Consider the following 25,140-nt stretch of genomic DNA (forward strand, 5'->3'; position numbering starts at 1 on the left):
AGCTGATAGTCTTAATAGCTTGTTTATAGTAGCTTTTTAAGTGACATGGATAATGGGGTCTTACAGCATGTGAAACTAGTAAAAACCACTAAGTTTTAGCCCAAATTAAAAAATTGAGATGCAACGTCTAGTCCTAGTTTTGCAGATGAGAAAACTATTTATGAGGTAAAAGATTTACTTAACATCTAATATCACCCAACTAGGTAGAGGGAAAGAAGGAGTGAATGTCAGATAGATAGATAGATAGATATTTTATTCTATTCTATTTATTTATTTATTTATTTTTTACAAAATCATGAACAGATTCAGGTTATCAGATTCCTTATTAGATGAGATATTTTTTCCTTGACTCCCTTCTAAGCACCATCATTCAGTTACCAGTGTCACCAGTATTCCTGTTAGTTCCTCCTGTTCTGTGTTCATGATTCTTACTATCTACCAACAGTTGCAGAGCTTAAAACACATTTCCCCTAGGTGAGCTTGATTACCCTTAACTTCTATAGAATATCCCTTATGTATTCTGTTTTATAAGATAATGTAGTATATTACTTAGCAGAGATTCCTAAAATGATCTCATCTTTATTCAAGTGGCACCATCTGATCCTACTGTGTCCGTTAATATAAGTACTGGTGCTGATTATGCTCTAATTAACTGCAGTTTCTAATTGGAGATCTGCAAAGGGAAGAGAACAGATATGATATACCATATGCCCAAGATTTTCCTGTGGGTGTTTGGAGGTTGTGCAGATTGATGTCCTAGTTGCTGACATGAAGCAATAAAGAAGCCCTGTGAGCTCCTTTGCTCTTTCTGGAGCATTTCACGTATGTGCTTTAAGTAAGAAGTGTGCAGGCAAGTTAAAGTCAGTCTAAAAAGTAATGAAAATCTTCAGGAAAATCAAGATTTAAAAAATGCTTGAGATTGATCCAAGTGTTTGAGAGTATAAGTATAGGTTTGCTTTTATATAAGTATAAAAGTCTTTGATTTTGTAGTCACGACTTTTAGTAATTTGCTTTCTCTACTGTTGTTATTATAACAGTATTCTGTTTTGTAATCAGCATTAGAAGACAGATGTTGATACTGTTAGATTTTAAGTTAAAAAGCCAGGTAATTTTAGTTTGACAATTCATACTTCCTCTCCTTGGTATAGAAATTCCCTCAGGTGCTGGGATTTTTCTGAAGAAATTAGTAAATACCTCTTACGTTCTAATCTGTTTGCATGCCTCTCTCTCTCCCAAACAGCGTCCCCTGATGGCCACTTGCTCATTGACATGGACAGTACTGATAATTGGTTCATTCTTTGGTAGTGGCCTCCAGATAAGGACCAGAGAGAGCAGCTTATTAATGAAAATGCTTTTCCAAAAAGATTGTATCATTTTCCAGTTTAAACATGTTATGTTTTGGTAGTGATTCATGGACAATATATAGTATGTGTGAAAAAATTACTTTATCTTATACCTGTTCTATAATTGTCTAATTCCTTTGCCATACAGTTCATCATAATTATGCTCTGGGACAAAGACTGCATATAAATAGTTTTGCTTTATCTCCTTTTGTTTCTGTCTTACTATAGTAGCATTTTCTTGTGTCATCCTAAATTTTAATATCTTATCCCCTCATTTCATCATTTCAGTATCTTTATATGATCTTAGAAGAATTACGCCTCATAGTTCCTTAGAATTTTATAGTTTTCAACTTGTTTTCACATATATTATCTAATGCTGTCTTTTTAACAGCCCTACAGAATTGTTATCTGAGTTACACAGATTTGAGAACATGATCAGAGAAGACAAGTGATTTTCTTAAAGCCCTAATAATTAAGTGTAATTAATTAAGAATAATTTATTCTGGAGGGTCTAGGGGGCTCAGTTGGTTAAGTATCCAGCTCTTGGTCCTGTCTCAGGTCATGATCTCATTGGTTGTGAGATTGAGCCCTGCATTGGGCTCTGTGCTTAGCTGGGAGTCTGCTTGAGAGTCTCTCCCTCTGCCCTTCCTCCCACTTGTGCACATGTGCTCTCCCTTACTCTTTCTGAAATAAATAAATCTCTTTTTAAAAAAGAATAATTTATTCTGCTAAGTTCCTCTGTAGCTTTTTTATAGTTTTTGATTTCTCGTGTTTTATTTTTCCAGTTACTAACTCAAATTTTTTAAAAATATGATTTTAAAATTTTTATCAGAATTGGATTTTTCTTTTAAAATACCAGGATTTTAAAGACATAGTTTAATGGCAAGAGGCAAATGATGTATATAGCATTTTAAAGGCCTTTATGCCATAAGTATACCAAAATGCAAGCATTTTTGTTGTTGTTGGGAGGGAGACTGTATTCTAGAGTAATGGAAGATATTTTTACAAGACTTTGTATTTTTAAATTTTTAATTTTATAATTTTGCCTGTGCGAGTTAATCTCTGTTACTATTGGCTGCATTTTACAAAAATATGTCATATTATTCGATCAAAATTAGTTTTTATTGTATAAGCCTGTTTAAATGAATTTTTCTTATCATTTGATACCTTCAGTACTTATAGATTTAAATTTTTAATAAAGTTATTTTTAAAGTGGTATCAAAAAGTACTTACAGAACTTACGGAATTTAGATGAATTCTTTATTAATAGAAAGTATAATTTTGGTAAATGTATAATACAGAAAATGCAACAAATCATGTAGAAAATTTGAAAGTCTACATAAAAGTGGGAGAAGTGTTCTTAAAATAAGAGGTTTTGGTCTTATTTCTTTAACATTGTAAGCCATTTGCTGTCATTTTAACTCATTATAAATTATGTGATACAGACTTTAAATCCCAAGATTTTTATTTTGTTTGCTTAATTTATTAAAATAATTGTCTTACTATAATATAGCCAAATATTGTTCCTTTTTAAATACTAAGATGTTTTTCTAATTGGAATTTTCTTTTAATACAACAGTTATCGGTAGACAACTTTTTAGTTTGGTAACTATTATTACAAAGATTTAAGTAAATTAAAAAAAACTCCTGGGGCACCTGAGTGGCTCTGTCGTTAAGTGTCTGCCTACAGCTCAGGTCATGATTCCAGGATCTCAGGATTGAACCCCACCAGGCTTCAGGCTCTCTGCTTGGTAGGAAGCCTGCTTCTCCCTCTCCCATTCCCCCTGCTTGTGTTACATCTCTTGCTGTCTCTCACTCTCTGTCAAATAAATAAAATCTTTAAAAAACAAAAAACCAAAACTGCTTCTCCTTAATGGGCACATGGGTTTTCCTCCCTGCCTTTATCTGAGCTTAGTCTTATTTTCTGTAAAGACAGTGGAGCAGTAGAGACCTAGCTTCTATTTTCACTTTCCCTTCATTGCCTGCATGACCTTAAGCAAATGCCATACATTGAGCCTAGGTTTCCTCTTGTGTGCAGCGGGAACCATAATGCTTGTCCTGACTACTTCACTGGTTGTTCTTGAAACTGAAGAGAGATCACACCTGTAAAAGCAATTCGGTTAGAATAAGTTAGGAAAGAATGAAGAGTCTATGAAGTTAGACTTAAACAGTAGCTCTAGTGTGATTCTGGTAATTAACAGATGTATTGTAAACTGATTTTTTAAGCAGTAATTTTTTTAAAAGATTGTTTTCTCTATTGGTATAAGTTCTTATTTTCTTATTTCTTAGCATTGTACTCTCTTTGGTTATTTCTTGGTTACATCGAGTGATTCTGGTTATATGCCCTACTGTGTTAGCATCCCATTAATGAAGCATAGTAGCCTTACAGTAATTAAGAACCAGGTGATGTTTATAAGACTTTGTAATTGGCTGCCTTCGTGACTGTCCTATATATTGTTTAATGAGCATGGTTAAGTTGAGGGGTGTGCTTTTCTGAAATTCGAAACTTTACTCTCTTTATAGCCTGCATTTTACTGTAGTTTTTATTCTCTATCAGCTGCTGTTTGCAAAGTAGACTCATTTTTCAAGGGAGAAAGTGAAAAGAAAGGTTAGTAAGGTGATCCATTTCTTACTCTTGTAAAGGAAGATTCCTTGGTTACTAAAATAACCCCATTTACATTTAACTGCTGCTAAAATTTAATTACAATTTAAAAAATTTTTAAGGTGCAGTATTTCATTCATGAGAAAGGTTGATAAATGCTTAAAATAATACTTAAAGCCAGTTTATTATTTTTGCTTAACAAGATCTTGAAAACAATTTGCATAACATAGTATCTGTAACATTATAGAAATAATTATACAAACAGACTGATATAGCAAAATGGATTACCATGTATTTGTAATCTAAAGGGCACCTTCAAAATTTGAGCCAGTTACTTTGTTTCAGAGCTACATATTCTTAAGGAATTTAATTCTTAGTGTTTAATACTCAAGGCTGAAATGTGGGAAAAGGTTTATTAAAGCTAAAACATTTTCTCCTGGACTGAGTGGGAAAGGATAGTTTGGTTCTTAAATTCCTGCTGGGAAGATTTTCCAACAAGAAAATGCGGATACATCAGTGTTTCTGAATACATAAATTTTAAATACATACATTTGCCTATCTTGATAAAGTAGCATTCCATGTACTTTTAGGATACATCTCATAGATCATATTTTTTATTTTATAAATAGACAGTGGAAAACCAGCTCAGATATTGGGTAGCTTATATTTCATTTTATAGCACTGGAAAATGTAACTCCTATCTAAGTAGATGACAGCATCCTAATGATGGTGTAGAATTGAGGGTTTTAGATTTGTTTTTTAATGGAAGAGCTTATATAATTTTAGAAGGCATTATTATCTACTCATCTGGCTTTTTTGTAGCTGTGAGACTCCTTTTGTGAAAGAAATTTGAATTGCCTTTAAGATTGATAACATTTTCTAGTTAGAAAAAAGTAGAGTATTTTTCTGAGAATGGATTGTATACCAGCCAACATATTAAGTAGAATGTATTCTAATAGTGAACTTTTTTGACATTCTGGAATCCTGTACCAATAGGGTCATTGCAGGCAACAGAAGAAAACCTTACTATGTTTGGTCAGCAGCTCTTTGAAATTTTCTTTTCCACAGTGAATAAAAATAGATTGACAGATGTTCATCTAAACTAATTTTTGAAACTAAGGCATACCTGTGGCTGGCTGAACTTTAAGCAGTTTGGAAATACGTATTTTTACTTTGTTACTCTGTTAAGACTTCCATGATTTTTAGGGAGGTATCAAAAAGAAAAAAGGCCTCCCCTGAAACAAATAATACATTATATGTTAATTTAAAAAAAAAAAAAAAAGGGCCTCAAAAGGTTAAACATGGAGTTACCACATGACCTGGTAATTTTACCTAGAGCTATATCCCTAAGAAAATGAAAACAAATGTTCACTCACAAACTTGTATATAGATGTTCGTAGCAGTATTATTTATTATAGATAGCCAAAAATCAGAAAGCAAAAGCAAATGTCCATCAACTGATGAATAGATTAACACATGTGGTACGTCAGGCAATGGAATATTATTCAACAATAAAAAGGATTTAAGTTAGTGCTTCCATGTGGCAACATGGATGAAGCTTGAAACATTATACAAAGTGAAAGAAGCCAGTCATGAAGGACCACATATTTTATGATTCCATTTATATGAAATGTTCAGAACAGGCAAATCCAAATCTATAGTAACAGAACGTAGATTAGTGGTTGCCTTGGGCTGGAGGGTTGGGAAGGGAAATGAGAAAAGTGAGGAGGTCATTTCTTTTTGGGGTGATGAAAATGTCCTATATTGATTATGGGGAAGGTTGTAATTCTCTATGAATATACTAAAAACAATTGAATTGGACACTTTAAATGGCTTTTTGTATGGTGAGTTTTATGTCAAAAAGACTGTTATCAAAGAAAGGAGAGGTGTATCCGCTGCTTCTCTCACATGAATTTCTGATATATCTCCTTTAAATCATACTGTTGTTATTACTACATGCGTAACAAACTACATACATAACAAAATGTTATCTAACTTCTTTCTGTATAATTATACAGAATCACCAAAGGTGTTTTATAGTTTATTGACTTTTTACCATCACCAATGCCCTTTGTTTCCTACCCAGGGTCAGACAGCATTTGATGTAGCAGATGAAGATATTTTAGGATATTTAGAAGAGTTGCAAAAGAAACAAAATCTGGTATGTTTGATGACTGTCTAAATTGTCTATATTAGTGAATTTTCCATGGCTTTAACTTTCAGACAGTTGAAAAAATATTTTTGTGATGTTTTATACTTTTTGGTTCTAAGTTATTCCTGACAGTCAAACCAAGTGACAGTGAAAGAGAATAAAGAATAGGGGTAGAGTTCAACCTTTAGTATTAGTAATCCCCATTTCTCTTAGGTCCTCTTCACAAAATGAATACTTCTATAATGTACCTACTCAAGAATAACATGTTTTTGTAATTTCATAATAAAGTTTGCTTAGAAGGTGGAGACTATAAAAATCTCAGATTTCTAAAATAGCAGGACCTAGATAAGGAAAATGTTATGTAGGTAAGAAAGATTTTTAAGTATGAAATATCATCAGACATCCTGAGTGGCTAGGGGATCCTGATTTTTCAGTGATCTAAAGTTGGAGGGATGTAAAAAATCCAACTTTGTCTTTCACCCAGCTTTAAACTATTTAGTCCTCTTTATTCTTTATCCAAGCCTGCCCCCCCCCACTTTTTTTCAGATAGAACTTAAATCTTTCCTTTGTTTTGGTTTTGTTTCATGTTTGGAAAACTACTGTTATTATTACTTTAAATTCGGTATTTACATATTAGTACTATTTTAATAGTCTTATTTTCCTTTGTATAACTTTTATAAAGCTACATACTGAAAAACGGGAGAAGAAATCTCCACTAATTGAATCAACAGCCAATATGGACAATAATCAGTCACAGAAGACCTTTAAAAAGTAAGTAAAATATTGTTTTGTTATTGTTATGAATGAATTGGCATGAGGGCCATAGACATATTTATCAGATTTGGTGGATCTGAGAAAAATTGAAGTTTTTTGGTCTTTTGTGTTTTTAATCATTTGAAAACTATTTTCCTTTCACAGCAAAGAGACACTGATTATTGAGCCAGAGAAAAATGCATCCCGTATTGAATCTCTGGAACAAGAAAAAGTTGATGATGAAGAAGAAGGAAAGAAAGATGAATCTAGCTGTTCTAGTGAAGAAGATGAAGAGGATGACTCAGAATCAGAAGCTGAAACAGGTAAAATTTGAAGCATGATGGGATTTTCAGTGAATCGTGGTGCAGTGTTAAGTAAGATAAGATTAGGCTTTAATTTTGAAACTTTACTGATTTCCTGATTGTCCAGATACTTCACAAGCCAGTAAATTATCTTTCAGAGAGTATTGGAAACTTGAGTATAGTTGTGAATTTATTGTTCTCTAATGACTTGGAGGTTCTTACCTCTGCATTTTGCTGAATTGTACTTTTAGGTTTGAAGAAGGAGAAGATTCCCTTAGGATGGTACAGATGGGGTATAATTGGGTTCCCAGCAATTCAAGAATGCTTCTGATACTTTCTGAGGCCCAACAGTCCAGCAAGTTGATCCTAGTATCATCTCAAATATTCTCAAAGCAAGAGTAAATTTTTAGAAAGTTGAGGTGAATCAAGATATTTTCCTGTGGGGTATGGAGAAATTTGCTTTGTTTCAAGAAATTTTGAAGATAGGGGAAAGTATAATACACCTTCATATTCCAACTACCAAGAATGAACAGCTGCTGACATTTAGCTGTATTTTCTTCAAACATTTATTTATTTTTATTTTTTTACTAACATAAAATGTATTTGTTTTAGGGGTACAGGTCTATGATTCATCAGTCTTACACAATTCACAGCACTCATCATAGCACATACTCTAATTTTTCTTTTAATAACATTTAAACATTACAGTTGCCTTCTTGACCATGAGCCCTAGTCTACTTCTCTTTCCTTCCTTCCCAAGGTCAGTCACTGTCCTGAGTTTTTTCTTATATTTTCCAGTCCATTTTAATGCTATCTTACACATTCAGAAGCAATATATAGTAATTACAGGACAGTTTTGTGTTTTCATTTTTATACCTAGGAGTTGTTATTCAACTTGCTTTTTTTTTTTGCACTTAAAAGTTGTAATTTTTAGATTTGTTTACATCTATCTATATCTTTACCTATATAACTTACCCCTCTAGTTGTTGTATAGTATTCATTAAATACATCTGTTTCCCTTCTGATAAAAATTTATCTTATTCCCATTTTTCCATTGTTGGCAAATAATGCCATAGTGACCATTGGTGCAGTTGTCTCCTCATGTGTATAAGTAAGAGATACTCTACTAGGTATACTTAAAAATTGAGTTACTGAGTCACATTTTCACTTTTCATGGATGTTGCCAAATTTCTTTACAAAGTCACTATCACGTTTACATTCTTGTCCTTTTTATTCCCAAAGGTATGGTTTCTGTATTGTTTCAATGAATTATAATTTTCTATTAGAAAATTTATATTTATTGGTTATTTCTCCAATGTAAAATTCCAGTGTTACCATCTTTGAGTTGTATAAACTGATGTTTTAACATGTAAATTTATCAGAAAAAAATAGCCCATTTCCATTAAGATTTTTGATCAAAAAAAAAAATTATCAGGACCAATATGGTGGCCATCAGTTAATACAAATGAAGCCCTAGAATTTCTTGGTCCCTAAATTTCCTCTAGACAACAATAGTTATGGATCATTTTATTTTTACTCACTCAGCAAAATATTTCCCCTAAGAAAATTCAGGAAGCTAAAGTGTACTAAATAAACACACATGGAAGAAGATAGTGATTATCTGTTTCCCATTAAAAGTGAAATGTTAAACAGATAAAGGCTAGCTTTGTTGCCAGGTACTGTGTCTTAAATTTCTGTTTTTTTTTAAGCTTACTAACCCTACAGGTAAATTATTTTTTGGTAAAAAAGAATTTCTGAGAATGTAAATGACCATCTTCTAGTCTCCAGGGATGTAATTTCTATTATATATCTATTTATATATATATATTTATATTTATATTTATATTATATATCTAATTTCTATTATATATCTATATATAGTTATATAATCTATATATATCTATTAATGCTGTCATACTGCTGGTCAGATGAGTCAGCACATCTTTCATCTTGGTGAGAGTATGGATAAAATTGGAAACTAAAGCAACCAGGTAGTCACTGAATATTATAGTTCCTTTTTATGACTTGCTAATTAAATATTTCTTATAATAAAAGTATGTTATATGAGAATGAGCATGCATAATGTTTAAGAACACAGACTGATTCATGAGTGTAATTGTATTTGTGGTTAATTTATTTAATCTCATATTTCTCTAATCTCAGATTTCTCAGAAATTTCTTGCTTTAAATGGATACTATATGTAGCATTGCTTTGTAGTAAGTGCTAACGTAGAGTTGAATTTTATAAAATCCATATGCATGTAAAATATGTAAAATACACCACTACAAATCAGAGTATACTACATGTGCACAAGAAAGCTAGAACTAGCATCTAGATCTTTTAACTAATGTGTCCGGTCTTTTACTACTTATATAGCAGAATTCAAGAATCCAAGCATCTCACAGAAATTTCTGAGATTTTGTTATCGAATATTTTCTTAATTGGTCCCTTCTATAGAATTCACTGTTCCAAGTCGGGCACTGGGGAACTATTTGAAATAAACAAGCCTACAGATTAAGCCAGTCTTGCCTTTAACAAACTAGCCTCCTAACCTATTTTGGTTGAAATTTCCTTAACTTGTAAAAATAAGAATTGGACTAAATGATCTAAATAGTTCTTTAAACTATTCTGGGTATTTCTTTAAACATACTGTTCTTTTTTTCTTTCTTTTCTTATCTTTTTTTTTTGATAAACTGTACTGCTTTGTAACTACAAGTAGAACTAATTGCCATCAAATTGCGTTGTATTCCTCCTCTGGAGTTTAGGTATACCAATCACTTTCTGCTGTTTCTTACTAAGCTAACTAAATGTTTATCTAAAGCATTGTACTATGATAATTTTGTTCTTCCTTTTGCTAGTGGTTGCTTGTGCCAGGAAAATTTGACTCTATCTCAAGAATTAATCCATGTAAATGTGTCTAGTTCCCTCTGTCTCACTCTTCTAATATCACCCAAGGTTTTATCATACTTGATTTGCAAACTTGAGAAAGCAGTTGTTTCCCTGTAGAGCTACAGCTTGGTTTGACAATATCTAAATTATTTCTTTACCTAGTTTTTGGAAGATTATTTCTTTGGAAAGTTAGTTGATGTAAAATAATGATTTTGCTGAATTTTCTTTCATTAATTATATATCAAACTGGTTTCTTATAAATGAGCTAAAAATAAGAACTCAACCAAAAGTTTAATTTTCTCCAGAGTGATTTATAAATTTGAGAAGTAGTTGAAGGAATGAGAAGGGAAGTGTATTTTTGTTTTGGGGTTTTTTTAACTCTAAGACTTGAACTTTTCATTCTTCATTGAAATCAAATTAGTAGAAGGGCTTTAACCATATTAATAATGCTAAGCTGGATGGTGGATACTTGACATTTGTTTCATTATTATTCATAAAACAAGCCTGAATGATTATACATTCATGCATATACATTCTTTGATGTGTGGATTTCACTAATATAAAATAAATATTTAAACCAAGAGTAAAAGGAGAATATAAAAGGGGGAAAAAAATCTGTTGAATTTTATCTTTTTGTTATTTATTTTTCCTACTACACTGTAAGCTCTATGCTGTTAAAAGATGTTTTGTTTTTTCATCAACTGGTACAGTGGACTCAGTACCTAGTACTTGAAATATGGAGGCATTTAATAAACATTTATTGACTTATCTCCATTTAGGTAGACTGTTTTCCAAGATGATGGTCTAATAGATTATTCATGATTTGTACTTAACTGTACTGAATAGGCTTAGCTTCTATTGAATTAAAAGAGGTATTGTGTAACAATGAGAATAAAGCTCATTAAACTGTAGTTAGCTCATTCAGTTTATTCAAAAAGTTAAGATCATAGTGATTTTTAAGTGTGGCACTTTGGCCTTGTCCTTTGGTATAGTTTGGGATCCTATGCTTTTCAATCCACCCTATTAACATCTTGTGGATATTTTCTTAGTCATAAATATAATGAATGAGTCAATACAAATTCAGAATTATTTGGTATTTATACATGTATACATGTATACAACTACATATCTACCCTAAAGATAATTATATTTTAATATTTTCTACTTATAAAGTATAATTGCATAATGATAAGGTGGAAAGTTATGTTGAAAAACTGACTTAAGAGAAGGAGGGAGTATAATGAATATGAGTATAATGAAAGAATATCTCATAGAATTTTAAAGTACTATACTTTTTCCCCAAAGTATAGAAGAATACCTATCCTCCCTCATTTTGAAACCAAAGGTCTACTTTAAAACTGGGTAAATGATCTTTGACCATTTGAGAAGTAAGCCTTTCTGGCCCATTTATAAATTACAGCTAATTTATAGATTTAAATTTATAGGTAACTGTTTGTTTTTGCTAAAAGCCAGTCTGATTGGTATGATCAAATATAGGGGCACCTGGGTCACGCATTTTGGTTAGGCCGTTGACTCTTGGTTTCAGCTAGGTGGTCATACCAGGATCTTGAGATCAAACCCCATGTCAGAGTGCACTCAGCAGAGTCTGAGTCTCTCTCCCTACCTCTCCCACTCGTGTGCATGTGCGCACACTCTCTCTCGAATAAGTAAATCTTAAAAATTTGTATATATTTCAAATACAGTCTGAATGTTTTTGGCATCTATATTTTCAAAAACGTTTCTCTCAGTGCTTCATTGTTAGTTAGAAATTGTTTTAATACATTGCGAAAAGAGATTATCAGCTGATATTCTTGTTGATGTTTAGATTTTTTAGGGGTGAGAAAGTATGAACTTTGTTTCACAGGAATATAAACTGACCATTGACAAAAAGCACTTTTTAGATTTCCTGGAATAAAGAGGAGCTATGAGTTTTAAATAAGCAATGTAAATTGTGGATCTGTTAGAAAAAATTGTGTAGCTCTTACAGTCTTTTTGGTTTCCCTGTATTCAAGCATTCAACTTTTAAATATCAATTGTTTTATATTTCTGTAGTGTTAAAAGTATGGAAATCAGATTTTGTTTTTTATTCTTACATGCTTTGTTGTCATCATGTTCTATTATTTCAGCATACATACTGAGACATTTCTGGAAACTTCTTAAAAATCTCCCTTGTTAAAAAAGAAAAAAAAATGGAAAAGACTTGAACAACAAAACCTTTTTAAAAAATGAATATAAAATACTGTTTTTCTAGACATTGAAACAATCCATACTGAATCTTAACTCTTAAATTTTTCATGTTTTTGTAATAGATAAGACAAAGCCCATGGCTTCTGTAACTAATGCCAGTACTTCTAGTACACAAGCAGCTCCTGTAGCTGTTACAACACCTGTGTCATCTGGTCAGGCAACACCTACATCACCTATGAAAAAGGTAAGCCAAAATTGTGTTTGCTAAAAATACTTACATTCTGTTTAAGTACTAAAGCATTAAGACAGTTCTTAAATTTTTATAGTTTATTACAAAAAATATTTAAGGTTTAGAATAAGAATATATTTTTCTTCTTTAAATTTGACTGAGATTTCCTTTGAACTATATTCATTTAAAAAAAATACTTTTTAAAGTACTAGTTTGCATATGAAAACTAATGGTAATGGTCCTGGTAGTTTTTAATTTCTTTTGAACTTCTGAGAAACATGGGTTTTGTATCCTTTATCCCTGGTAAGTAAAGGCACATTTTGAAAATTTCACAGTTAAGCACAAAAAGTACTATCACAAGTCAGAGAGCTAGAACCTAGATTGTCTAACTCTATACAAAGCACGATTGTCTAACTTTATACAAGACTCTATACAAACGTTTTTGAAAATATCACCATGCAAGGGTGATATGCCAGTAAGAGCATGATCTCTGATTTTGGACAAACCAGAGATTACTCCCGACCCCACCTCTTATTAATTGTAAGGACATCTAGCAAGTTGCTGTCTTCCTTATCTGTCAGGGAAAAGGCAAAACAAAAAAAAATAACCTAAAAGAGAAAGTAAATTAGCATTATAAACCTTGGTTGAGAGAGCTAGCTAGTGACTAAGTGCTCTCAAAATACCAGTTTCTTTTTGTTTTCCCCTTATTTTGTTCCCCATTTGTTCTCTGTCCTTTTGCTTTCTTTTCTCCACCAAACAGTGCTTCCCAAGTAGTGTATTGATCTTTTTAAAGATACTTCTTTTCCCTACTACTCTAGAACCTGTACTTCTTTTAACCCAAATTAAACATTACATGTTTTTTGTTTTGTTTTGTTTTGTATACCACTGGTCTTTTTTATTAAAGGCTTCTCCCCACCACCCTTACTTATCTTTAATGAACATACTCATTTCCCTCTCTGTAAACACACACACATACTTTTTTTGTGGAAACATTTAAGAATTGGGTGCTATCAGTATAACACTTTACCCCAAATACTTGAGTACATATCTCCTAAATACGAAAGCATTATCCTTCATTCCCATAATAAAATGATCCTATTTAGGATATTTAAATTTGTTGTAATACTTTTATCTATGCTCATTACATACAAACCATAGTCAAGGTTTTTTCAGTTGTCCTACTAATGTTTTTCTGTTTGTTTTTTCAAATCAGGGGTCCACTGAGGGATTGCACATTGTGCTTAACTGTCATGTCTCTGCCTTTGGACTTCTTATTTTGTTGCTTATCTGACATTATTTGGTTTGCATGGGTTTGAGGACTGATTTTAAATCCCTGCAGTGTTTCTGTGATGTTGTCAGTATTGTTCATCTTTGGATTCGGCTCCAAAGTGGTCAAAATATGAATCTTTCAGAATAATAAACTAGAGAAGTTTTTCACAATCCATACTGCTAGTAGTAATCTTCCTCTAAAACTCTTGCTAAGGAAAGTGACGAATGTTAACGATGATTATCATGCTATAACTGGAGTCATCATAGGCTGTTTTAAACTTTAATTCTAGAGTCCTTGTATACTTCTTCAATGAGTACCAAACTTTAGCTCTTTTGATTTACTATCTGTTAAAATTAATGATTATCAGAAGTTCCCCAATAGCTCCATCCCCCTGAAATATCTGGCCACAAATAACTGGCTGTCATTCTTTTGAGTATTTAGCTAAACAATCTCTTTACTGCTATTGTCAAGTAATTGCAGTTACTTTGATCCTTTTGATCAATTATATTTTTCTCAAACATAGCCCCAATTTAATAACTTAATTGCTCTTAATAACTCTTAATAATTGTTAATGTAATAATAACTTACTGTTATAGTAATCATAACATAATAACTGTTAGAGTTAGGCCAGTAACCTCTTTGCTATAAAAATCCTTACTCAGAGCTACTTCTGATTCTGTTATTAAATTGATCCAAAAACAACTATCTTCCTCTGTGCTTTGCATGTTTAGAAACTCCATTTTATTCTCAATTTCAGGTATCATAACTTACTTTGAAGGTTATATTTTTTTAGTCTTTGTTCTTAAGGTTTTGTAACCAAATTTTATTTTAATAAAGTTGTGGCATACAGATAATTTGAAGTATTATTTTAATGGATAGAGTAATTTACTTATTTTGTATGACTTTTAAAGCCTGTTATGTTCAGTGATACTTTTTAATGTTAATATAGCATTTTAATGTCTTCTAAGTTAGGTTCAATTAGGGATAATGTGAATTTTCCTTTAACTTAGGGACTTCACAGATGAATTTCCTCAGCTGAATCTTTAAATGCATGTTAAAAGATTTCATAGTTGAGAGTTCTGTGTTTAGGTTCCACTCACTACTCTGGTTTTGATATTTAGACAGAGGTATCTTAAGTTCTCTTGCTTCTACCACCAGTGCATAAACTAATAGAAATACACACATGGGGGCATCTGCATCCCGTCAGTTAAACTGATTTTAGCTCAGATCATGATCTCAGGGTCCTGGAATTGAGTCCCATGTTGGGCTCCTTGCCAAGTGGGTAGCCTGCTTCTCCTTCTTCCTCTGCCTGCCTCTCACTCTGCTTATGCTCTCTCTGTCAAATAAATCAACAAAATATTTTTTAAAAATTAAAAAGAAAAAAAAACACACATGCACACACAGCAAGAAATAGATCACAAAACAGGTAGCTCTAAAAGAGTATTAAATACCATTTATATTCTTAATAATTCAGGGTAGCTACAGAAAAACGTAGATATCTTCCCTTTAAATGATACTGCATTAAGTTCTTAACTCTTCAGCTAAAATTAAAGAGAGACCAGGCCTGTGACTTGTGGAGATGTTTCCTATAAAACTATCAGTTTGGTTTTATGATTTAAAATTTTAGGGGTGCCTGGGTGGCTCGGTCGTTGAAGTGTCTGCCTTCAGCTCAGGTCATGATCCCAGTCCTGGGATAGAGCCCCGTATCCAGCTCTCTTTCTCCCCCTCCTTGTGTTCCCTCTCTTGCTGTCTCTCTCTTTGTCAGATAAATAAAATCTTAAAAAATAAATAAATAAGATAAAATAAAATAAAAATTTAACAGTAGGGGTACCTGGCTGGATCAGTCAGGAGAGCATGCAACTCTTGATCTCGGGGTCATAAGTTTAAGCCCTGCAATTGGTGTAAAGATTATCTAAAAATAATAATAAGTAAACTTTAAAGTTTTAACAGTGAATTTATATACCTTTCTTTAATCAAAATAAATATTGTTGGAATCTCTGAAAAAGATTACCTATTTTGCTGTATGCACATAAATTCTGGTAAGTGTAAGCTGTATTAGATGGTGAAAATTGATCTTTTTCTTAGAATTAAGTGTTTTGGTTGATTGGATCCAATTATTAAATGTAATAGTAATTTAATAAACTATGTACTGTGGCCATATGATGTATGCCAGTTAAAGTGTACAAATATAGAATGATTGTTTAAAAATGGAAGAGAGAGGGGCGCCTGGGTGGCTCAGTGGGTTGGGCCTCTGCCTTCGGCTCAGGTCATGATCCCAGGGTCCTGGGATCGAGCCCCGCATCGGGCTCTCTGCTCAGCTGGGAGCCTGCCTCCACTTCTCTCTCTGCCTGCCTCTCCACCTACTTGTGATCTCTGTCTGTGAAATAAATAAATAAAATCTTAAAAACAAACAAACAAAAAAAATAAAAATAAAAATGGAAGAGAGAGGTGCCTGGGTGGTGTGACTTTTGGTTTCAGCTCACGTCATGGTCTAAGGGTTGTGAGATGAAGTGCCACGTTGGGATTTGTGCTCAGTGCAGTCTGCTTGGACTCCTTCTTTCCCTCTGCCCCTTCCCCTGCCATGCACGCACGCTCTCTCTCTCTCTCACACATAAATAAATAAATCTTGAAAAAGAAATGGAAGAGATCATATTTTTTGAGGTAATAAAATTAGAACATTTGATATAAATCTTAAATGGGTAGGTAGTATTTCAACTAACAGAGAAAGAGAGTTTGTACAGTCTACTGAAAGGAAGAGAAGAGAAACAATTGTAAACAAAGTAGGACGCCTGGGTGGCTCAGTTGGTTGGGCAGCTGCCTTCAGCTCAGGTCATGATCCCAGCGTCCTGGGATCGAGTCCCACATCGGGCTCCTTGCTCCGCGGGGACCCTGCTTCTCCCTCTGACTCTGCCTTCCACTCTCTCTGCCTGTGCTCGCTCTCGCTCTCTCTCTGACAAATAAATAGATAAAATCTTTAAAAAAAAAAAAAAAACAAAGTAGGGATACTGTGAAATATTTGCAGGGAAAATAAGTTGTGTAGTTTGATTGATTTATAGGGTACATATACAAAGTGAAACAGGAAAAGTAACGACAAATTATGGAATGTCTTCATTTCTATGGTAACATTTTTATAATTTGATGAACAGTAGAGAACTACAAAATGTTTGAACAAGGCCACGAGAGTATTATCCTTTATAGAATATTATTTTGGCAGCAACGAACAGGTATATTTGAAGGGAGGCTAATTGAGAGAAGATTGACTAGAAAGTTACTGGAGTTGCCTAAGATGATAGACTAGAAAAGTGGCAGTGGTCTTACAAAGGACAGGAGATTCAAGACTTGGCACCTAATTTATAAATGGGGGGGTGGGATGAATAAGAAGTTTCAAATATGGGGAAGAGAAGAAATTTATTGGTGCTACTAACAAATAGGGAACTGAGGGAGAGCTGGTTTGGAAATAAAGGTGTTTGATTTTAAATATGTTGAGTTTAAGGTTCTAATTATAGTTCTAGATAGTTCATTCTCTAGGTAAATAGAAATTCAGGACTGGGAATTTAGGAGTCATTCTAAATTAGAGACATCAAATTTGAAGAATAAGCGAGTGCTGTTAATATTTAACGTTAAGAAGTATAGAAGACCCTATTTCCAGCCCTTAGAGGAAGAAAGGAGATCTGAGAACAGAGTCTTGACATGCTTATGTTTCAGGACTGTGCTAACAACATCAAGAAGACTAAGACAGAGGGGAGTAAGAAAGTTAGAACAGACTAAACAGTCAAAACTGTTTACAGACATCAAAAGAAGAGTTTCAGAGAGTGGGTATAGTTGAGTATTTCAGATACGTTCATTTATAGGCCAAGTAAAATTGAAAGGAGCTTTGAAACACATAAACCAATAAATCCAAATTCACATTAGGCAGAATGGAGAGAGATCAGTAATTACAACGCAACAAATGTCCACTTCAAAATTGTTAATACTCCCTCATTTTTCTCAACTCTAAAATAGCAGTAATAATATCATTTCACTGGGTGGTTGCAAGAATTGAATGAGATAACGCATGTGAAGGACTTTTAAGCTTAGGGCCTGACAGGAGCAAACATTTGTTAAATGTTAGCTTCTCTTGTACCATTCAGTAAATGTTAGGTTACCTATTTTATCATGGAGAAGTAACTTTATTTCCAGTTTTGGGGAAGTTGTAGGTCAGGGTTTAGCAAACCATAGTTTGTGGACCGAAGCTGGCCTACTACCTGTTTTTGTACAGCCCACATGTTAGAATGGTTTTAATATTTTTAAATGGTTGGGAAAATTACAAAAATATTTTGTGACACAAAATTTCAGTGTACCTAAATAAAGTCTTTAGAACAGCCAAATTCATTCACTTATGTATTACCTGTGGCAACTTTGGTCCAACAGTATAGATGAAGAGTTAGAACAGAGACTGTGGTTTGCAAAGCCTAAAATTCACAGTCTGGTCCTTTACAGAAAAGTTTGCTAACCTCTGTTCTTAGATGCTACAACTTGAGACTCAGAAATCAATAACTGATCATCAAGTACATGTATTATTGTATAAAATGTTACAGAAGTCCCTCGATGAAATTTCTCAGTCAGTGGGACGTTTAATGTTTTATTAATTTTTTTCACAGTGCCTCTTGGCCAATAGGAGTACCTCTTTGTTTCCTTTATTAAGTAGTTAAGTGCAAGTAAGTTAACAATAGCAGTTTGTGTGGTGTCCAACAGGTGTCACTGTGCTTTCTCTTAAAACTTTAAAATATCCCACAGTGCCCTTGTGATTTTATTCTGGCACCCTGGGGCTTCAGCACACATTTTGGGTACTGGTGGGGAATGCTGTATATCATGAGTCTATATTTTGACCCTAATGATAGGAATTACTTACTGGAGGTACCAGAGGTATCTCACACAGTAGTTTTGTCGTAGCCTTCTGACATCCTGGGTACTTTAAACTTAAACTGCTAATTGTAGCAAACTTTGGCAGTAAATACAGGGGAAAGTGGTTGTTTTTTTTTTTTAATTACCCATATCCTGTACGTAAAGGAACTAGTTAGTTGCTATATTCACCCATCTATTCTTATCTGTAGTTAAATATTTAAACTTTGTGAGTTGAAATGAACAGTTAAATATAACAAATGTTTCATTTTTATTGCTTTTGGGAAGCCTTGAAAATGAAATAAGTATTTGTATAAAAATTAATTTTGAGTTGAAATGTATAAAATAATATTTTGTGGTAAAATCAAATAGTTGAAGGCTATGATATTAAAAATATTACTGAAATAAATGTTGTAAGTGGAAGGTATATCAGCTGTTACTTTTTTACTGATTATGCTAGATTAAAATTTTTTTGACCTAAGTATATAAATGAATAAAAACAAAATTCAGGTGCAGTAAGTTTGTTCATTCATATACTGTAACATTACCTGCTCCATGTGCCTTTAACTATTTTGGAAATTTCTTTATTAGATTCCTTCAGAATCTCTCTCATGCTAAAACTAGAATTTGTTCCCAGTGACTTTTAAGATTGGATCATTACCCAGTTACTGGGCTTTAATTTGTTATAAAAGTCTTCTTTTTAAGTGTGTTTTGTTCATAATTTCCTTTTCTGTTCTTATGCTTTCAATCTTTATCTCTTTACCTGTCTTATTTTAATTGGCTTTAGTATGATTTCATTGCTCCTATCATGCCTGTGGTGGAATCAGTAGATCCTGCATCATGGAGGCAGGGCTTGCGCAAAACTGGCATTGTTCTTGTGCCCAATAAGGGTGAAAAATCTATGGTGAGGCATTTCTATGTGCAAGGATTTATATTAGGTTACAACATAACAAGCTTAATATGAGTATTGGTTCCAAAGATGCATGGTTTTAAAGTCCTTATGGTGTGCTCATTTTTGTTCTCCATATTTGCATCATAATTTTTCTGTGTGGTATAAAGTGTGGAGTGTGTTTTATTAAATCTAACTTTTGGAAAGGTAGTTCTTTTTTTTTTTTTTTCCAGTTTTAGATCTTTGAATTTTTTACTAAGACATTAACCTACTTAGTGTTTCTCCTGAAACTTTAACTATAATTTGAGACGTATTACCTGTAAACTTGTCATTTCCAGCTTAGGGATTGATCAGTCTTAATATTTTTTTTTCTTTTCTTTAAAAATAAAATAAAAACAGTTTCCAACTTCAGCCACAAAAGTTTCTCCCAAAGAAGAAGAGAGAAAGGATGAGTCTCCTGCATCCTGGAGGTTAGGACTTAGAAAGACTGGCAGTTATGGCGCACTTGCAGAAATCACGGCATCTAAAGAGGCTCAGAAAGACAAAGACACCGCAGGTGTGATGCGTTCAGCTTCAAGTCCTAGGCTTTCCTCCTCTTTGGATAATAAAGAAAAGGTACTCTATTTCCCAATCTGGTTTCTATTAAAACTCTAATAATTTTTTTTCTAGGAACATCAAATCTGATGGATTTTCTACTGTGTATCATTATTAGATCTGTGTATCAACTTAATTCACCTGATTTAATGAATTACATGATAATATAAATATAAGTACCTTAAACAGATATCAGTATGGAATTACAGGCACATGTCAGAGATATTGTGGGTTTGACTCCAGACCACTGTAATAAAGCAAGTCAAATGAATTTTTTTGTTTCCTACTGTATATAAAAGGTATGCTTATACTATAGTCTCTTAAGTGTGCAGTAGCATTATGTCTAAAGAAAATATATATACCTTAATTAAAAAATACTTTATTGCTAAAAAATATTAACCCTAATCTGAGCTTTCAGCAGCTCATAATCACTGAACACAGATCACCATACCACATGTAATAATAATGAAAAAGCTTGAGGCCATCTGAGCATCTCATTCGGTTAAGTGTCTTGACTCTTGGTGTTGGCTCAGTTTTGATCTCAGCGTTGTGAGATAAAGCCCCTCATGGGGCTCTTTACTCAGTGCAGAGTCTGCTTGAGACTCTCTCTCTCTCCTTCTGCCCCTCCCTGTGCTTGCATGTGCTCTCTCTTTTTCAAGCGAAAAAAATAAATCTTTAAAAAAAAAATATTGAAGGGTCGCCTAGGTGGCTCAGTGGTTTGGGCTGCTGCCTTCGGCTCGGGTCATGATCCCAGGGTGCTGAGATCGAGCCCCGCATCGGGCTCTCTGCTAGGCAGGGACCCTGCTTCCCCCCACCTCTCTGCCTGCCTCTCTGTCTACTTGTGATCTCTATCAAATAAATAAAATCTTTTTTTTTTATTTTATTTATTTGACAGAGAGATCACAAGTAGGCAGGCAGAGAGGCAGGCAGAGAGGTGGGGGGAAGCAGGGTCCCTGCCTAGCAGAGAGCCCGATGCGGGGCTCGATCTCAGCACCCTGGGATCATGACCTGAGCCGAAGGCAGCAGAGGCTTTAACCCACTGAGCCACCCAGGCGCCCCTAAATAAAATCTTTTAAAAAAATGTGTAATATTTTGAAATATTGTTGGAATCACCGAACTGTGACAGAGACACAATGGGAGCAAATGCTTTTGGAAAATGGCTAGGATATACTTGTTTGATGCAGGGTTTTAACAAATTTCAATTTATAAAAACCACAATATCTGTTAGTGAATAAAATGATGTGTGCCTCTATAAGTATTGGGAAAATCAGATGTGTTTGCCAAAAAAATCAATTATGACATTATACTCTAATGTTTTATCTTACTTGAGAGCTTACAATAAAATGTATTAAAGGGCATTCATTCTAGAATTTAAGTTATTCCAGAAAGTAATTATACTCCTAAGTTGCTTTTATCCAGTATCTGCAGTTTTTTTATCTGCTTTTTCATATCAAAAGAAGTCTCCTTCTGATGAGTAGTTTTAGTAACTATATTTGGAAAGGTAATACTAAGTTATAAAGAGCATCAAATAGAATGTACCACAGTTCATTCAGTGATATTTTATATAGCTGGATTATTCTCTATTGCATTTTTAGTGCTTGGACTTTTTTCCATATAGTTTCCTTCCCCTATTTAAAAGTATTTCTTTGGGCGCCTAGGTGGCTCAGTGAGTTAAGCCGCTGCCTTCCACTCAGGTCATGATCTCAGGGTCCTGGGATCGAGTCCCGCATTGGGCTCTCTGCTCAGCAGGGAGCCTGCTTCCTCCTCTCTCTCTCTGCCTGCCTCTCTGCCTACTTTGATCTTTCTCTCTCTCTCTCTCTATCAAATAAATAAATAAATAATCTTTAAAAAAATAATAAAAAAATAAAAGTATTTCTTTGTATCAGAAATTCAGAAATGGAATTTCTCATCAAGTAATTTTAATGTTTTTTATTTTGTATGATTGACTGGCCAATTCTTTTCCAAATACTTGCTGCCATTATAGTGGGAACATATCAGATGCCTTGCTACTACAGTCTCAACCAGATTTGGATAAATACAAATTTAAGTAATTTTTGTTCTGAATATTTTAATATTACATCAAAGTAGTAAATAACTTACATAACAAATAATTGGGACTTACCAGTCAGCCATTTTTGAGACCTTATTTCTTTAGAAAAATAAGAATATTTTACTTTATCATACTCTGTTACCTTATATAACCTGTTTTGGACGTTTTAGAAAAAGTCATTAAAATGTGGAAGAATTTTTTTGTCCATGTTTTTTTTCCATTTATTAAAATACTGTCTAATTTTAGATTAAAGGAGAAAGAAAATTATTTTAAACAGTCTGTCCTTTAGTGTTTATAGTATTATTGATAGACATTAATTTTAGAATGTAGCTAGGAACTTTGGAAGAATACTATAAACTGTGATGGCTATATTATGTGCATTGTTGATTACTCTTCCTTAATACTTTTAGCAGCTCTTATAATCATCACACAGATTTATTTTTACTCATTTTTTTTTCCTGTTGTGTAGGAGAAAGATAGTAAAGGAACTAGACTTGCATATGTTGCACCTACAATACCAAGACGACTAGCCAGTACATCTGATATTGAAGAGAAAGAAAACAGGTGAATTTATTATGATTTGCTGTGTGTTTTAAGTATGAAATCTTTATTGGGATACCTGGGTGACTCAGTCAGTTAAGCATCCAGCTCTTGATTTCAGCTCAGGTCATGATCTCAGGGTGTGAGATTGAGCCCCATGTCAGGCTCCGTGCTAGACATCCCCTGCCTGGGATTCTCTCTCCTCCCCACCACCTCCCCATATTTTGTGATCATAAGTAAACCTTCTGTAAACATCTTAATTCCCCCCCGTAATTAGGATTAATACCCGAGAAATAGAACTTAGAACCAGAATTACTTTCAGTAATATGCCAGAGTGCTTTCCCAAGGGATTTTACTGGTTTCTGCTTCTACTAATGTTTATTAATACACAGCTTTTTTAACGTATTTTAAAATTATATACCAGAACTTGAAGGATGTTCTTTTCACAGAGATTCTTCAAGTTTGCGTACAAGTAGTTCCTATACAAGAAGAAAATGGGAAGATGATCTCAAAAAGAATAGTTCAGTTAATGAAGGATCAACTTATCATAAAAGGTAACATAATTCTTGAATAACATTCTTGACTTTTATAAAAATATGAGGCAGTTTTTTGGGGGCCCTCAATTTAGTATTGTTACAAAAATATGTGCTTTTATAAATACATCTTTTGTTTAAATAAAACATCATTTAAAGACCCAGAATATATATTTAAAGATGGGTGAAAATTTGCTTCTACTTACGCCATATTTATTTATTTATTTATTTATTTATTTCATTAGATTTGCTATATTAGGAAGTACCTTTTAGATTATAGCATGTTTAGAAGGAACTCCTTATATAATTAACTACAGCAGTTGAATAGATTAGTGTCTTCATTGACCTGGTCATTAATTAGTGACCCGGAAGTTTCTACTTTTCTTAGAACTCAGAGATACAAAAATGTCTTGAATCAAAATGTTGGTAATTAAATCACATTGTGTGGGTGGGAGGGGGCTTTAAATGTTTTCTCTGCTAAAAACAACTAAAAAGAAGAAGAAAAGATGAACAACTATAATATAGTCATGGGTCACTACTTAAGGATGTGACTCATTGCTGAAACACTTTTCTTCAAAAAGGTCCATCTTCACTTTCCCTTAATAAAACCAGACCTAAGTGTTTTTCTCAGACCCAGCCTGGCATGACCATATGGTGTGTTACAGTCCAGGAATGGAAAATACCAGATCAGATCATCTTTGAGTCCTGTTGAGGGAAGAGGGAGGCAGTAAAATGATACACTACCAAATTAGTGAAAACATCCAGACTCCTAGCAAGTTGTAGATGCAACTCTTGGTGCTGGAGCCAGTGGTGTATTTAGAACACAGTTTTTTAGATTTTTCCTAGCCTTGTGAATCTGTATAATATATAGACTTTAACTATAGAATACACATACAAACACATTCTATATAGATATGACTCTTTCCTTTAGTTGCTCCTTTGGTAGAAGACCAGATGATTTGATTAGTTCTAGTGTTCCAAGCACCACATCAACACCAACAGTTACCTCTGCAACTGGGCTTCAGAAAAGCCTGCTTTCCAGCACAAGCACTACTACAAAGATTACAACGGGTTCTTCCTCAGCAGGCACACAAAGCAGGTGAGTCACAGATACATTTTGTGTTCAGGCCTACTGTGTGCTTATGTATGTGCATGCATTTTTGTTTAGAAGATTGTGGGGCTCTGGATTTTTTCATTTACCTCATTTAAATTATTTACAATCAAATTTGGTTCCAAAAAGAGGCAAATACGCATGTCTGGGGAAAAAAATTAAGTTCCTGAATTACTAATTTTCTTTGAATCAGGCTGCTTAAAATTAAGTAAATTTCTCTGTAGACAGCTCTGGGTGAGCTTTTTGGTTCATAGCTGAAAGATGTCTTGCCTTGTGTTTTAAAAAAATCCATCCCTATAGTCACCTGTTTGAGCTGCTAGAAAGTGCTTTCATTGTTTAGCTGTTTTCCTTTTCTCTTTTTGTGTTGCTGCTTATGATGCGATAGTACCTCAAATCGTTTGTGGGCTGAGGATAGTACTGAAAAAGAAAAGGACAGTGTTCCTACGGCATTGACCATCCCTGTTGCTCCAACTGTTGTAAATGCTGCAGCCTCAACCACAACCCTGACTACAACTACTGCTGGCACTGTCTCCTCCACATCAGAGGTCAGGGAGAGACGCAGGTGTGTAAAGGTCCTCACAGGACTGCTGATCTATCTTGCCCAGTGATGAAAGTTGTTTGTTTTGCTCTTTAATCTTGGCAGGTTGGTGACCATCTCTTGAATAGGTTAATAAATAACCTATATCATCTCAAAACTGTATAGATGGATGTAATGGGCAATTATTAGCATTTAGGCTTGGTGACTCCTTCTGACAGAATTGATGTTTTCATTTCAAGGCAGTGAGCCAGACACTGGTCTTCTTAGCCATCTTCA

General features: G+C 33.6%; 1 protein-coding gene across 7 annotated transcripts in view; it reads left to right on the forward strand.

The window, feature by feature from the left end:
* The window catches only part of PPP1R12A (protein phosphatase 1 regulatory subunit 12A), a 147,965-nt gene that overhangs the window by 80,807 nt on the left and 42,018 nt on the right, over positions 1-25,140 (forward strand). For 3 of the 7 annotated variants that reach the window (XM_045069079.1, XM_045069078.1, XM_004752349.3), the window contains exons 6-14: positions 6,032-6,106; positions 6,780-6,868; positions 7,016-7,173; positions 12,352-12,473; positions 19,898-20,113; positions 22,612-22,706; positions 23,132-23,236; positions 24,147-24,314; positions 24,712-24,888. In XM_045069079.1, coding sequence (XP_044925014.1) covers positions 6,032-6,106; positions 6,780-6,868; positions 7,016-7,173; positions 12,352-12,473; positions 19,898-20,113; positions 22,612-22,706; positions 23,132-23,236; positions 24,147-24,314; positions 24,712-24,888 — 1,205 coding nt within the window. The remainder of the gene's footprint in view (positions 1-6,031; positions 6,107-6,779; positions 6,869-7,015; positions 7,174-12,351; positions 12,474-19,897; positions 20,114-22,611; positions 22,707-23,131; positions 23,237-24,146; positions 24,315-24,711; positions 24,889-25,140) is intronic. The other 4 variants (XM_045069080.1, XM_004752352.3, XM_045069081.1 and 1 more) reach the window with 3 other exon arrangements.

Source organism: Mustela putorius, unplaced genomic scaffold (genome assembly GCF_011764305.1).
Source record: "Mustela putorius furo isolate JIRA1106 unplaced genomic scaffold, ASM1176430v1.1 tig00003911_pilon_pilon_pilon, whole genome shotgun sequence".
In the NCBI taxonomy this organism is placed as follows: domain Eukaryota; kingdom Metazoa; phylum Chordata; class Mammalia; order Carnivora; family Mustelidae; genus Mustela; species Mustela putorius.